General features: G+C 41.2%; 1 protein-coding gene across 2 annotated transcripts; it reads right to left on the bottom strand.

The window, feature by feature from the left end:
- Window positions 1-7,231: 7,231 nt before the first annotated feature.
- Ptgs2 (prostaglandin-endoperoxide synthase 2) lies at window positions 7,232-15,831 on the bottom strand. Of its 2 annotated transcripts, none has more exons than XM_052737135.1 (11): window positions 15,613-15,831; window positions 15,278-15,455; window positions 14,337-14,453; window positions 14,069-14,212; window positions 13,308-13,451; window positions 12,570-12,751; window positions 11,700-11,783; window positions 11,343-11,589; window positions 10,886-11,172; window positions 10,355-10,502; window positions 7,232-10,073 (listed from the first exon to the last, which is right to left on the bottom strand). In XM_052737135.1, exons 1-11 carry the CDS (start codon window positions 15,694-15,696, stop codon window positions 9,664-9,666), a joined length of 2,025 nt encoding a protein of 674 aa, XP_052593095.1. In that variant the 5' UTR covers window positions 15,697-15,831; the 3' UTR covers window positions 7,232-9,663. The 2 variants fall into 2 exon arrangements, with proteins under 2 accessions (XP_052593095.1, XP_052593096.1); XM_052737136.1 differs by having other exon boundaries at window positions 15,278-15,452.
- Window positions 15,832-15,864: the final 33 nt, after the last annotated feature.

Here is a 15,864-nt window from a genome sequence, read left to right as displayed (position 1 = left end):
GAGCCTAGGTTAAGGACCAACATCTACAAGCTGTCCTCTGCCCTCCATAGCTCAGCATTGAGTGTGCACACCCATGAAATAGTAATTTAAAAAAAAATGTCAACTTGCCTTGAGTTATAGTTTGAAACAGAAAAAAAAAAAAACCAAACAAAAAACAAACAGCTGCCTTTAGCTGAACAAAACCCTTAGGGTTACAGTCAGCTCCACTCTTTGCACTCTGTTTTTATTTAGTCTCATCGAATATTAGGCAAACATTCAATTCACTTAAGAAATAGAATTGAAAAAAAAAAGATTTTTTGAAAGTTGTCTGTACTTGTAGAGCAAGAATCACTTTCCTGACCACAGAACTTGCTTTCTTTTTTGACACACCTCCTACCCCAGACTAGACTTGAATGAGCTATACGGCTGAGAAGGACCTTGAACCTCTGACCTTCCTGTCTATCTCCTAGTGGGTCTTGGATTACAGGTCTGCACCCTAGCAGCTTTCAAGCTATGCTGAGGATGGGACCCAGGACTTCCTTTGTGCTTGGCGGACACCACCAACTGAGCTAGTCTCTGTTCCCTATTTTACCTTTTAAAGACGGGAACTGTGGCTGTTTTATTTACTGCAATGCTGGAAATGGGTAGAGCTGGGGAAAACCAGGCTAGCTGACTGCAAAGTCGGAGAGCTGGGTGCCTAGTGCACTGCCGTGCCTTGATAACCTGAGTGTGAGTGATAGCCTTGATAACCTGAGTGTGAGTGATAGGGAGTACGCCTGATTTATAGTGTCTGAATTGGCCTAGAGATCCATGATTGCTTCATTATTACTATGTCTCACTCATGATTTCAAAAGTATCTCAGTTTGCTAAACATACATACAAGTTCTGCTCTAAATTAATCTGTTTATGGAAATTCACTTTAAGAATATTTATGGCATATATCACTTAGTATGTGAATGGAGAGAATTAAAGTGAGAAAAAAGAATATCCATGTCAATTGATCTGGTTCAAAACTCCCCCAAATTGGAGTTTTGATACAAGTATGCTTTCTTTTTCTTTCTTTTTTTTTTGCAGACTGGCCTCAAAAAAACCCCACTCTCCTACCTCTGAGGGTAGGTACCACCTACACCAGATCCGATTGTTCAAACTCTCTCTTTCAAGCAGGGTTTCCTCCAAATGGGCACGCATTTCAAATATCTCAGCAGTGAGACTATTGAGTAATATATTTAAATCAAGTCTAAATAAAATATAGCATGATAATGTTAGAAAAATTTTGCATTTTAAAGGGGAGGTTTCAGGGTGTGGGCGAAAGGAACATTCTTGTCCTGTGCATCATTGCCACCTTTTTTTTTTTTTTTTTTTTTTTTTTTGTTTTTTTTGGGCTGCTTAAGGAGCAAGAGTGTTTACCATTGCCCCCTTTTTCTTTGATTCTTTCAGAATACTAAGTCAGCGTAAGACACTCCCTCGGGAGAAGGCACAGTACCCTCCGCCCTATGTGTTTGTGAATGTCGTCATCATGAACAGCGTCAATAGCCAGGGGAAAGTCACGCAATTATGCTATCACATCACTTACTGGGAACAATAGGAAACATGAAAGGCAAATGAACTCCATCCCCACTGAGGCCACGTGACGGGAGGTCCAGAGGTAGAGAGGTGGTGGTGGAGGCTGGTTGCTTTTATTTGTGATAATCTAGGAGATCAACTGGAATGTGAATTGGAGATGGCTTGTTCTGTGTGCTTAATTTTGTGAAACACTGATCGATTTCTTGAGCTCTTCCTAGATATTTGGCTTTTATGTAATTTGAGCATTTATTTTCCAGAGCAAATGTACATGGAACTCTGCAATGAGTTGTACTTTGTTTAAAGTATTGCCTGGGTATCATAACTCACAACTTCAATCCGAGCACTTGGGAGGATGACAGCCAACCTAGGCTACACAATGAGTTCCAGGATAGCCTGTGCTATCAAAATCCTGTCTCAGACAATAATCCACAAGGTCTGGTAAGGTGGCTCAAAGGATGTGACGGTTTGAATAAAAATGGCCCTCACAGGCTCCTAGGGAATGACATTATTAGGAGGTGGCCTTGTTGGAGGAAGTGCGTCACTGGGGGTGGGCTTCAGGGCTTCAAATGCTCAAGCCAGGCCCAGTGTCTCTGGCTTCCTACTGCCTGCCAATGCAGATGTAGAACTCTTCCTCAGCACCACATCTGCCTATGCCCAGACATGCTTCCTGCCATGATGATAATGGACTGAACCTCTGAAACTGTAAGCCAGCCCCAATTAAATGTTTTCCTTTATAAGAGTTGCTGCGGTCATGGTGTCTCTTCACAGGAATAAAACCCTAATTAAGATAGACTTGTCACCAAGTGTGACAACTTGAATCCAATTTCCAGAACCCACATGGTAGAAAAGAAAAGAGAATCAGTTCCAGCAAGTAAGTTATATCAGAGAGAGAGAGAGAGAGAGAGAGAGAGAGAGAGAGAGAGAGAGAGAGAGAGAATAAAATAAATCTAAAAACAAAACAAAAGAAAATAACCTTCAGGCTGGAGAGATGGCTCAGTGGTTAAGAGCATGTACTGCTCCTACAGAGAATCTGAGCTCAGTTCTCAGCACCCATGATGGGATTCCCACAACGGCCTGTAACTCCAGCTTCAGGGAATCTAACATCTCTGGACTCCTGGGCACCTACACTCATGTAGACAAGCACACATGACTAAAAATATTAAAATACACATAATTAAAAATATTAAAAATAAATATTAGAAAAAAAAAGCCCTTCACACTGGTGGTGCATGTCTGCAGCCTCAGTGCTTTAATGCAGAGGCAGGAAGAACAGAACAAATTAGAGCCCAACCTGATATACACAGGGAGTTGCAGGCCAGCAGGGGATTATAGTAAGACCCTACCTCAAAACCAAAACAAAGGGAACCGCTAGAGAAATGGCTCAGCGTTTGAGAGCACTTGTTCTTGCAGAGGACCTGAGTTCTAGCCCCAGAATCCACATGCTGATTCACAGCTATCAGTAATTACAGTATTACAGTTCTTGGGGATCAAATACACACTTCTATTCACTGTGGGCTCAGGCATGCATGTAGTACAAAGACTCACACACATAAAACAAAACTAAAAAAAGAATGGGGCTGTAAAGATGGCTGAATGGTTAAGAGTACTTTTTTGTTCTTCCAGAGGACCTGAGTTTACTTCTCAGGATCCATGTTATGTACTTTGTAACTCCAGCTCCAAGGGATCTGGTACCCTGTTCTGGCCTCCATGGACATCTGCCCCTTTTTGTCTTTCACTCACACAGATGCTCGCGCGCGCACGCACACACACACACACACACACACACACACACACACACACACACATATAAACAAAAGCAACACAAATAAACCTTTCAAAATAAATAAGTACTCCCTCCCCCCAAAATAAATATGGACATAGTGGCAATCCCTGCGCTCAGGAGGAAGGGCTAAGGCAGTAGGATTTCCATGTTTCTCAGGCCAACCTGGGCTACCTAATGAGCAGCAGACAAGCCAAGGCTATATCAAACAAACAAACAAGCTACTTGTAATTTTGAAAACAAACAAACAAACAAACAAACAAACAAAACAAAAAAAATCAACAACTATGCCTTCACAGGAAGTTACAAAGAAGTGAGTAGAGAGGAACTGAGTTTCACACCTCCCCAAATGCTGACATCTTCACACTTATAGTACAATATCAACCCCAAGAAATTGATGTTGCCACAACTCATAGAACTTACTCAGATTTTACCACTTCCACGTGTTAGTCAGAAAATATTATGCTAGTTTTTTTATATTATATATTTTATATATTATGCTAATTTTTGTTATGGAAGAAAATGGTAGACCTTTCTAGACAGGACATCTTGGCTTGCAGAGATGTTACTATTTCTTCAAGAATCACTAAACAATCTGTTTTTTTATATATATAAATAAAGTCTTTATTCATCTGTCATGTGCTTTTAATGACTTTTAATGTTTTTAGTATTCTGAAAGCTATGAAAAACTCAGTTATTTTTTTCATGGGCATAAATGTCTAGGATGGGAACACAGGAAACACACAAAACAAAATAGCATCATATAAGACAGCAATGAATGCTCTGAAGAACATCAGGTAGCCTGAGAAGCAGAGTCTGAGAAATTCTTTTAGTTTGGGTGGTTAAAGGAAGCCTTTCTGAGGATGGGGAATTTGAGCTGAGATTGAATGATGAGATGGCAGAACCATGTGAAAATCTCCAGAAAAACCATCTAACAAGTGACAACATATTAAGAATTATTGCTAATAAACATATCATAAGAAGGCAATGTAACAGGTGTAGGAAACATGGGTGTGCCTGTGGTTCAGATGTGGCTTGTTACCAAAACTCATGTTGAAATATAATTAGCTATAAACATTATAGCAAGGTGGCTGAATGCTTCCAAAGTCTCTGGATCATAGGGGCGCCATCATCAAAAAGGGACTAGTGTACTTCCCCACTCCACCATGAATTAACTCGACATAGCCATACATAGCCATGGCCCTCTTTCCACAGCCTGTTTGCCTTTGTGGGAGCCTGTTTGCCCACTTTTTCCTGCATCAATTGTGCATATGGGGAAGAAGGACTTCCTAGTTTGGACTTGCAGGCTTCCAGAGCCAGGAGCAAATTACCCAGTCTCAAGCCTTCTGTCACGACACAGAAAATGAAACACAACACATGAGGGAAGCATAGTGAATGGGCTCAGACAGGTAGGCAGGGGATGGATGATTGAAGTCCCCATAGGGTAGGATAAGATGCTATATTCAGTGTGTAGTAAGAAGTTACTGGGAGATTTCAGGCACAGGAAAGCCATGATTAGACTGAGTTTTAAAAACACATACTCTCACTACCATAAGAAGAATGTTTTGGACAAAAGGAAGAATAAAGAGGGATTAAAAGTCTGTTGCACTGACTAGGTCCATACTGGCAGGGTTTGGGAGGAAAGTGACAAAATTCTGATTTGTCTATGGAATGCCATCAACAGGACTGCCTCTAGGGCAGGTATGAGAGAGAAGAAAAGGCTTTTGCTTAAAACTAGAAGACGGTAATTATCTAGTTAACTTTAGATAATTATTGTTTGGCCTACAGGGTGCATGTATTGTTTAGGCAGAGATGGAAGAGAACTGATTACATTTGAAAATTTGAGTGGATGGTTGCTAATTGCTGATTAGAAGTTAATCCCAGAAAAATAAACCTGCAAGTGATTATTGTTTGAACTTAAGAGTTTGAGTGCAGCTAACATGAAAGGTGTTATGGTATGCGAACTTACAGACACGGCAGAGGAACAGCAGTGCTCTTTGCAAATGAGAAAGACCAAGACAACAGTAAATTGTGCCACAGCGTGTGTGTGTGTGTGTGTGTGTGTGTGTGTGTGTGTGTGTGTGTGTGAGTGTGTGTGTGTGTGTGTGCTTGAAAACAATAAAGACAGTCCTTTGGGTTGAAAGCTACTGAAGAGCCAAATATGGAAGAAGTTAAGCCAGGCATGGGAGCTCATACCTGGAAAGCCAACACTTGGGAAGTGGATTGCCAAGAGTTGGTTTCACCCTGAGCTGCAATGTGAGACCTCGTCTTGAAAAAAAAAACAAACAAAAAAAAACTACAAAACAAACACTATGAAAAGAAACATGTACCTGGGCATGATAGCTCATGCCTTTGATTCCAGTACTCAGAGGTGGAGGCAGGTAGATCTCTGTGAGAGACAAACCTGATCTATTTAGAAAGTTGCATGCCAGCCAAAGCTTGTATAGTGAGATCCTACACACACACACACACACACACACGCACGCACGCACGCACGCACGCACGCACGCACGCACGCATGCACGCTCGTGCCCACGGGAGAAAGGAAGGAAGAAAATAGTCATTGAATGGCTGAAAGTAAGCAAATTGTTCCAATAAAGCAGCATAGAAAAGTACGTGAGTGAGCGGGTGGAGAGTGACTATGAGCAAGAGACAGATGCAGAGAGAAGCCAGGATGGAAGTGGGTGGTAAATAATGGCATGATACCTTATGTTACCATGGTGGGTCAGCAGTGGGCTCAGTGCACACTTGAGTCAGATGTTAGGCTCTGAGGCTCAGTAGGCAACCTGGACTATAGGTAAGTCGAGGAGCATGATGGAACTCAAGGTCTTTGAAGTGGTACAGCAAGTAATGGTGATGAGGTCAGGAATATGATGGGAAAAGGTGTCCTTGGGAAGGAGAATGCCAAGGGTCAGAAAGGTCAGCAAAGGGGTGAACTATGTGGCCTGTGGAGTTATAGAAATTACCAAGATGCCAAGAAAACAGGGAGACAAAGGAAACCATGTATAGTATGTCAGCGATTTGTCCAGAGGGGTATAATCTGTTCCCGTGTGAGCGTCTATTGTTTTCACTTATTTGTTAGCTTGTTTTTTTTTCTTGTTTTGTTTTGTTCTGTTTTGTTTTCGGTATTTTGCTTTATTTTGCTAGAGTCTCACTGTGTAACCCTGGCTGGCCTGAAGCTCACAGAGATCCACCCACCTCTGTCTTTTGAGTGCTGGAATTAAAGGAATGCACCAGCATGCTGAATCGACTTGGATTTTCTTTCTCTACTCTCCTCTCTTCCTTTTCTTTTCTTCCTTTCCTCCCTCCATCTCTCTTTCTTTTGAACTTCCTTTTCATATTTTGTACCTCCTTTATAACACACATCTTAGTCTTTGTCTTTTTTTAAGAAAATTAAATTACGTTTATGTGTGTGTGTGTGTGTGTGTGTGTGTGTGTGTGTGTGTGTGTGTGTGTGTGCAGGCCAGAGAGCAACTCATGAGTCCATTCTTTCCTTCCACCATATGGATTTCAGGCATTGACCTCGGGTGGTCAGGGTTGAGGGCAAGCGCCTTCACACACCGAGCTCCGTTGTCACCTGCCCTGCCTGCCTTTTATACATTGTATTTACTTCTAGATGAGGCAATGAAGGCGCCTGTGGTGTCTCCTATAGCACGAGGCACACATGTCAACAGTTCTTCAACAACTGAGACTCTTGGAAGAGTCCATGGGACCAAGAGCAGAGCCATTTCATTAAGGGACAGACTAGATTTTTTTCTTCTTGATTGTGGAAGATAGAACCCAGGGCCTCCTAAATGTTAGGCAATCGCTCCACCACTAAAGCTACATTTCCCTCCTATTGAAGATGCAAGAACACAAAATAATGGTTTAAGGATCATCATTCAGAGAAATCAAGGCCACGCAAAAATATAAAGAAACAATCAAATTTTATTTTCACAAGTTTTCAATTTTTAAATAGTATAAAAATAAACAAGCATTTGTTCTAAGTCTACTTTTTTTTCACATAAGTTAATTTAAATACACATTTCTCTCAGGCAACTAACAATCACACACTTAACCTGAATTTCCAGGTTCATTCAGCAGGTTCATGTTCACAACAATCAAGTTGGCTTGTTTAAAAAAAAAAATGACATTAAAAATTTTTATACAATTTTTTCTAAAGTTGATTGTTTTTCCATCTTAAACCTTTTAAGCATATAATCTTTAAAATATTTTGTAATTTCTTTGTAATAAAATAAATTTCTCCTTTCTATTATTAAGACACATTTTTCAGTTATTTACATAAATATTATCTGTAATCAGTTCTTGGTTCGTGAATACTAATGCCTATAGTGCTTTGAAGAGAATTTCTTAATAAGGTAATCTAACTAATTAATAAAGCATCTACAGGGCCTTCAAAATGTCAAAAATGTCAGTCTTTGTAACATGTTTACATAAGACAATGTTCTCTTCAGTCTGCTATGTGTGTAAATTCCAGCTTTAAACTTCTCAATATACCAGACTAGACTTCTTAAAATTTATCCACGAACATTAATCTCATTATTTTGTTTGATTGTTTACACAGGAATTCAGAGAGGTAATCACAAAAAAAGTACATTGATTCTGACATAATGTGAAAACAAACACTTGTAGGCTTAAACATAGTTTATAACAATAATGTCTAAAAGACATAATTATCCTTAATAAATTAAGTAATATACAGTACCTCAGCTGATAATGAGATGTAGAATTATCATCATTATTGTTTTACATTTATTACTATTGCCCAGAACTACTCACTAACTAACTTGGTTTCTAAGTAAGAAAGCCATTCTTCACAACAAGAATGTTTAACTTTCTTGTCATGAACCCTTTACATTTCCATAGAAGGTATTCTCATATCTTGGTAGGGTCCTTCAGTATAATTATAAGTAAAAATTTCTGCCTTTTGCCTAAAATAAATTTATTCCTCCAAAGGGGAGGTACCTAGTAGTCCTGAGCTGAGGTTTTCCTGAATGTAAAACTTCAAGTAGAGAAAATATTAATAGAGGTTAAAGAGAGAATAGACCTGATACTAAAAACCTAGAAAACAGCAAAGAAAAATCAAAAACCTGGAAAATAGCAAAGAACAACTGATCAGCAGTTTCTCGTAGTAAAATGGCGACAAGAAAAAGAAATAGGGGGAGCAGCGTGCTGGCATCCAGGCTGGACTCAGTGCACGGGACCTGCTGCATTTCAGGTAGCATGCAACAGAATAGATTTCAACGCTTTGAAGAAGCTCACAAAGCCACTGATACTTTTTGCATTGTGAGATGGATTGTTAACATCATGCTATAGAAGAGAAAAACTGCTTAAGTCCAGCTTGGTAAGTCATTAACCTCACAGCAAAAACCTGTTGAGTACCAGGCCAGTATCATACAAGGATCAGAAAGTCTCCTTTAGAAGTATAACCTCAAATATGATCTTTAATTCAGAATCCTTCTCTGTCCTTGGTTATTTTATTTGTAAATCTTTTTGTTGCTAAAGATTTTGCTTGATTCCAATATAAACAAACTCTTTAAAGAACATACACTCTTAAGATAGGACAGCAGAGGCTCCACCACCTTCCTACGCTGGCATCTTGACTTACAAGGAAGGTCTTGCCATCTCAGTAAGTAACATTTCACTACCACTGAGAAAAGAAAATCACTGACATAGTATTTTAACCATCAATCACAATGTAATTTCTACTAGGTTTAGAGATTTTTGTTTATAATAACTATTTTATTGGTGTGGGTCCAAGTTCAATAGCTTAAGAAAGTAAGAGCCTTCAAAAGTAATTCAAACTCTCAATTTAGACATTTCAAATTATTCAAGACTTTTTTTTTTTAAAATGAACTTGTTGGCAGTATCTACCTTAAATGTTCACTGAAAACTGAACTTATACCTTTTGTTTTCTGAGATAAAAAATACGCAAGATTTCTTTAAATTTCCACATTAGCTGCTCCCAACGTAGCATGGAAGACAGGAGTCATAATCAACAGTGTAGACACTTGTAGCATTTTTCATCTTGTAATAGCATTTAAGTATTCAAATATCTTTCCTTTGTTCTTATTAAGATATACTATGAGCTGAAATTCAAGTAAAAAGATATCAAAATTCATTTCCCCCTGGTTTATGTGAAAGACTGGAAGCTGTTTTTCTCTTTCACTTGAGGGCAACACATATTTAAAGTACAAACACACGAATCTTCACAAATGTAACATGGTTCAGAACATTGCCTTCTGTTATAGAAGATGTTAAGTGAAAAGGGCATTTCATATAAATATTAAATAATTAAATTAAATTGTTCATATAAATAAATAAATATGACCAATAGACTTCTACAGCTCAGTTGAACGCCCTTTGATTAGCACTGTAGGGTTGAGGTCATCTAGTCTGGAATGGGAGGCACTTGCATTGATGGTGGCTGCTTTGGTAGGCTGTGGATCTTGCACATTGAAGGAGGTGAAGGGGCAGCCCTTCACGTTATTACAGATGAGCGACTGAAAGGAAGCAGTGTGGATGATCCTAAAACCCACTTCTCCTCCAAAAGTGCTTGGCTTCCAGTACTGAGGAGAACAGATGGGATTGCCCATAAGTCCTTTCAAGGAGAATGGTGCTCCAAGTTCTACCATGGTCTCCCCAAAGATAGCATCTGGACGAGGCTTTTCCACCAGCAGGGCAGGATACAGCTCCATGGCGTCGATGTCACTGTAGAGGGCTTCCAACTCTGCGGCCATCTCCTTCTCTCCTGGAAGGTAAAGAAGACAGAGATACAGGCAATGCCAAAGGAGGAAAAGGAGGAAATAGTTCTGGCTCTTGAGCATAGGCCCCCCCGCTCGCTAGCCCACTCCGATTCCCACCCCTCCTTCTCAATAAACCGAATCCTTAAAAAGGAGAAAAGAAGGAGGAGGAAGAGGAAAAGGAAGAGGGGGAAAAGGAGGAGGCTCACCCCTCACCGAATTCTCTCTCACCTTCTCTTTTCCCATTTAATCCTTGATCGTTGTAGAAATTTCAGAAACCATCTCTCACCTGTAAGTTCTTCAAACGATGTGTAGGGCTTCAGGGAGAAGCGTTTGCGGTACTCGTTCAGGGACTGGTATTTCATCTCTCTGCTCTGGTCAATGGAGGCCTTGGCCACTGCTTTTACTGCAACTGGAACATTCCTACCCCCAGCAACCTGAGGAAAGTGAAGAAGAAAATGCACTTCTTAGGCATATTCCTGCTTTCCTACGTCTTGACCTCAACACGCTGCTATTCTGTAATGAACTTGCCTTTTACAGTTACAAAAAAATAAACTCATCGACAAGCCTGAATATTTCCTGCTGAAATCTATCAGATGATGGCAAACTTTTTAGGGTATTAGTTTTAAGAGAATGTGTTGTTATTTGCTTGATAATTGTAGACTAAAACCGTAGCCTTTCAAAAACCTCCTAGGCTTCCTGTTTCAAGAACCAGTAGACCATCTGGTTGTTCTTTTAGTAAAAGGAAAAATGATCTCAATGACAGAAATCTGAAAACTTACTGACCAGCTTGTTCTTGCTTTTCAGGAATGATGCTTACCCGGCCAGCGATCTGTCTGGTGAATGACTCAACAAACTGGGTGAGTCCGTGTTCAATGAGGATGGAGTTGTTGTAGAGGAACTGTTTGAAGTTGTACTCCTGCTCTTCGATCTGAAAGGTGTCAGGCAGCAGAGGGTGCCAGTGATAGAGTGTGTTGAATTCAGCTGCAATGCGGTTCTGGTACTGAAACTGCTGGTTGAAAAGCAGCTCTGGGTCGAACTTGAGTTTGAAGTGGTAGCCGCTCAGGTGCTGCACGTAGTCTTCGATCACAATCTTGATAGTCTCTCCTGTGACACAACACAGAGAGCTTATTTTCCTTACTATCAAATGGGAGGTATGTTACCAGGCATGCGCTCATTCTCACTATTCACAAGAAGGAGTCAAAACACAGCCAAGGTAACACGTGAGGTTTTTCTTTGGCTTGGGGAGATGGTCTTGCTGATTTTCTCTTGCTCACCTATCAGTATGAGCCTGCTTGTCTGGAATAACCTCTCATCGTCCCACTCAGGATGCTCGCGTTTCAGCACATCGCACACTCTGTTGTGCTCCCGAAGCCAGATTGTAGCATACATCATTAGACCAGGTACCAGACCAAAGACCTCCTGCCCCACAGCAAACCGTAGGTGCTCAGGGATGTGAGGGGGGTAGATCATTTCTACCTCAGTGTCTTTGACTGTGGGAGGATACACCTCTCCATCAATGACCTAAATCACAACAGTAATAATAGCACAGAGTTAAAACAGACAAACACGGCTAGCAGTTTTAAAATATAAGTGTAAATGAAATGATAATTCCTAAAATATAAGGAAAATACCTGGTATTTCAATTTTCCATCCTTGAAGAGGCGCAGTTTATGTTGTCTGTCTAGAGTTTCACCGTAAATGTGATTTAAGTCCACCTAGAAAATTATGGAGAAATTTCAATTTATTGATGTCTTACGAACATTTGTTAGTACATTTTGATAACTTAGTTGTCTTTAAAATTCAACAAGTGATTTTTTTTTAGATTTATTTTATTTTTTATATGTATGAGTGTTTGTCTATATGTATATATATCATGTACATGCCTGGTGCCCAAAGAGATCAGAAGGGGACATTAAATCCCCTAGAACCGACTGGAGTTACAGATGGTTGTGAACTATCCTCCCCCCTCTCCCCCCTTCCTCTTTGCCCCCTCAATCCACTCCGTGTGTCTCTTTATGCTGAATAATATTAGTATCTTATATTAAATATGGCACATGCATGCTCAGTATAACCATGATATTTTTATATTATTTAAAGCGGCATAATCAGTGTACAGTTTTTTTTTTGTTTTTGTTTTTGTTTTCTTTTGTTTTTTTGGAGTGCTGGTCCTCTACCTCAATGGCAGAGCCCAGTGCCTAGCAATCACAAAGTTCTAAGTTTACTTCCCAGTGTTACCAATAATTAATTAATTAATTTTTGGAAGTTGTAGCATTTTTTTTGTAGACCAAAATTTAAACTCAAAATGTAAGGAAAGTTTACATTAAAACATCTCCGTGTATGTCTATTTATTTTTACTAAACCAGTGAATGAAAAACAGAATACTCTATTATGATTGTAGGCATTACACTTGTATAAAAAAAAATGGGTGTGATTTGTTTGGCATGGCAAGATGTCAGCATTTCCTAAGGATTTGCTTTAATTCTGAGTTAAGCCTATCTTACCCCATGGCCCAGTCCTCGGGTGAAACCAGGTCCTCGTTTCTGATCTGTCTTGAAAAACTGATGAGTGAAATGCTGGGCAAAGAACGCAAACATCATATTCGTGCCTTGGGGGTCAGGGATGAAGTTTCTCCTTAGGAGAACTTTTTCCAGAACTTCTTTTGAATCAGGAAGCTCCTTATTTCCTAAAACATGAAAACTCTAAAGTTAAAACCCATTCATATATTTGTTCAAGCACACAGATGACTGGTCTAATTCACGAGAGCATTCATGACTTGTGAACAGAATCTTAAGGAGGATCATAACACCAATCCAATGGTTTGGCTTTGAGGCACAGTCTCGTGCTTGTACCCTAGGCTGGACTTGAACTCACTCTCTATTCCAGGTTGGCCTTGGCCTTACTGGTGAACCCTTGCTTGAAATCTATCAAGTACTGAGATTACAGGCAATGAACTCTCTTGCCAAGACTACAAATGAAGTTCTAAGATATCGGGGAACAACCTATTGAATAACTTTATCAGTTCCACCTAACGTCAATTCTATTTAACACAATATACTAATGTTAAGACACTCTATCACAATGAAGATTTACTTTTATGGAATAGGCACTTTAAAAAATCCTCTGTGGATAACCATACTAAGGACAAAGGCATTACAGCTTTAAACAAGGGACAACTAAGGTCATCTTTTCTAACTACACACCGATGTTACTGCATTTGCTTCGTCTCTCTTTCCACTCACCTTTCACACCCATGGGAGTTGGGCAGTCATCAGCTACCGGAGGAAGGGCTCTGGTGTAGTAGGAGAGGTTGGAGAAGGCCTCCCAGTTTTTGTAACCATAGTGCACATTGTAAGTTGGTGGACTGTCAATCAAATGTGATCTGGCTGGAATGTTAAAGAAAAAAAATGCATTGGCCCTCATATGAAGAAACAAGTGAATGTTAATTATCGTTGTACAATGTGGAAGCACAGAGATTGGATCTGATTCAGACAAAGATACCCCGGTTTACAATGACTACACTTTAAAGGGCAACTGAAAATGCATCTTCAATGCAGCTAAAGCTCTACACAGGACATTATGCTCCAGTAGTCTTGATTTTTTCAGGTACCACCCATTCTCTGATCCATAGCTGATGACTGATACAGTTAGGCATGGCCGTCACTTAGAACTATAGAAAGTTACTGCTTTCTTTTCTGACCCAAACCTGAATCAACCATTTGTTTGAAAGGGTGCTGCATGTTCAGAACAATTCTGTGAGCCATAGGTATTCAATAATCAAGTGAAGCCCACTTCCTCCACAGGAATGAAGGTTGGAGGTCATAAATAGGATCCTGACTACAGGATCACAGGTCAGTTTTTGGGCATTTTGGGGGGTGGGGGAGAGAATTGAAACGGTGTATTTCAAGCCATTTTGAAAAGGTTGGGAATATTTTTTTGGATTGGGTTTCTAGTGCATATTTTTTGTTGGAGGATGCTAGAAACCAGGGAGGTTTGTACTTACACGTCAACACATAACTCATGATCAAATTTCGCAGGAAAGGAATGTTATTCACAATGTTCCAGACTCCCTTGAAGTGGGTCAGGATATAGTGCACTGTGTTTGGGGTGGGCTTCAACAGCAACTTGATTCTTGTCAGAAACTCAGCTGGAGAGAGAGAGAGCGAGCAGGAGGGAGAAATTAGTGGGTACCCCCCACAAGACAAACATACAAACTGATGGTAACTGGATGTGGCCCCATTCCTAAGGAAGAAACCCCAGGAGAAACTTACGAATAGTGCAGTTTTCCCCGTAGAATCCTGTCCGAGTACAATCACATTTATACTGGTCAAATCCTGTACTCATACATTCGCCTCGGTTCTGACACGGGTTCGAACAGCAAGGATTTGCTACATTAAAAAAATAAGACAGCCTGTAAGTAACTCTTGGTCATCCTCATCTTAAGGATTTAATTGTGTTACCATGGGTCAACTTTACAATGGTAAGTTAGAAATACACAGGTAGTCCCAGAAATAAAGACTGCTTTAACTGAGTCTGTCTCATCAAATGGCTGTAATGTAGAAATAGCAATTTCCTTTTCCAAGCAACAACAGCAGAGGACCTAACAACATAGCTGACATTACTATCATTTTCACAGTAACTTCTTAGACGAATTAGAATTCAGATTTGAATTGTTAAGTAGCACTTTCGAAATTAAAATGGATCAATCTAGTACGTTAGTCAAAATTTAATGTGAAGAAAACCAAAGTAAAAGAGTTTACTTTTAACATCTTGAAAATCTTTTAAAAAATGTATTCTGGACTTTCCTGGGGGCAGAAAAGCACTAGCAGGTATTTAAAGCAATCATTCCTATTCAGTCGCCCCACACATACACCTCACATGTATTGATCATATCTTGTCTTACCATAATGACAACCTACAAACTATTATGGCTATTGCTCTCTCTCTCTCCCTCCCATGCCCCTCTCTCCTTTCTTCTTCTTTTTCTTTCTTTCTTTCTTTTTTCTTCAAACGAGAGTGACTCTCTGCTCCTCTGCTTGGCTGAGTAATTGGCCCATAACCTGAGAGCCAGTGGCAAAAGCCGGCCATCCTGGCAATTCCTCCGGACCCAAGTGGTCCAGGCTCTTGACTACCACTGCGCAGCCCCCCCGCACTAGAAAAAAGGGTCCGAGCTGGAGATCGGGCGTGCGCCTTAGGGCGCGGGGCCACTCACCTGCGTGGCTGAGCGCCAGGGCAGCGCAGAGCAGCACAGCTCGGAGGAGCATCGCGGAGGTTGCAGCGGCGGCGGCGGCGGCGGCGGTGGCAGAGCTGGCGGGACGCAGCGTGGAGTTCCTTCGTGGGCAGGCTCTGACACTCCAGAAGCGCTCTGCTCGCAGTTTGACAACTGGCTGCTAGCGGGGAGAACCTTGCTTTTATGCCTGAAAAGCGGCCCCCCACGTGACGTTGTTGATGACCGGTTCTTTCCGCCCAGTCTTCCCCCTACCCCCAACAGCCTTTCCCCACTCTCGGCGGCGAGTTGCGCAAGGCCGGTGGGGGCAGGGCTCTTACCCACGCAAACGGAGACGAGGGAAGCCGGGAAGCTGCCCTCGGCTGCCCCAGGTGGTGCCAAGAGAACTGCGCCGCCCTCCGCATCCCTCCCGGCGCCCCGAGTGGTTCCTGTGCCTGCGCCCACGCTGGCTCTCTTTGGGGTCCCCGGCTTCCTCCCAGTCCCGCATCCAGTGCCCCAGGTGGAGAACCGAGGAGCTCGGGGACGCCACAGCTTTCCCCTCCCGGGATCCCAGGTCCCAGCGCAGGGAATCC

The sequence above is a fragment of the Peromyscus californicus genome, unplaced genomic scaffold (genome assembly GCF_007827085.1).
Source record: "Peromyscus californicus insignis strain IS unplaced genomic scaffold, ASM782708v3 Scaffold_14__1_contigs__length_90479793_seg_2, whole genome shotgun sequence".
NCBI classification, from domain to species: Eukaryota; Metazoa; Chordata; class Mammalia; order Rodentia; family Cricetidae; genus Peromyscus; species Peromyscus californicus.
Note: the sequence above shows the minus strand (reverse complement) of the source record. Positions and strands in the feature narration are given on the sequence as shown.

Bases quoted from the DNA above. Each gene is read 5' to 3' on its own strand.
- Ptgs2 (XM_052737135.1), bottom strand. From the start codon at position 15,696: ATGCGGAGGGCGGCGCAGTTCTCTTGGCACCACCTGGGGCAGCCGAGG. The intron at 14,213-14,336 runs GTAAGTTTCTCC...CTCTCTCTCCAG, and splicing joins CGGGGAAAACTGCACTATTC to CTGAGTTTCTGACAAGAATC. The intron at 13,452-14,068 runs GTAAGTACAAAC...TTAACATTCCAG, and splicing joins CATGAGTTATGTGTTGACGT to CCAGATCACATTTGATTGAC.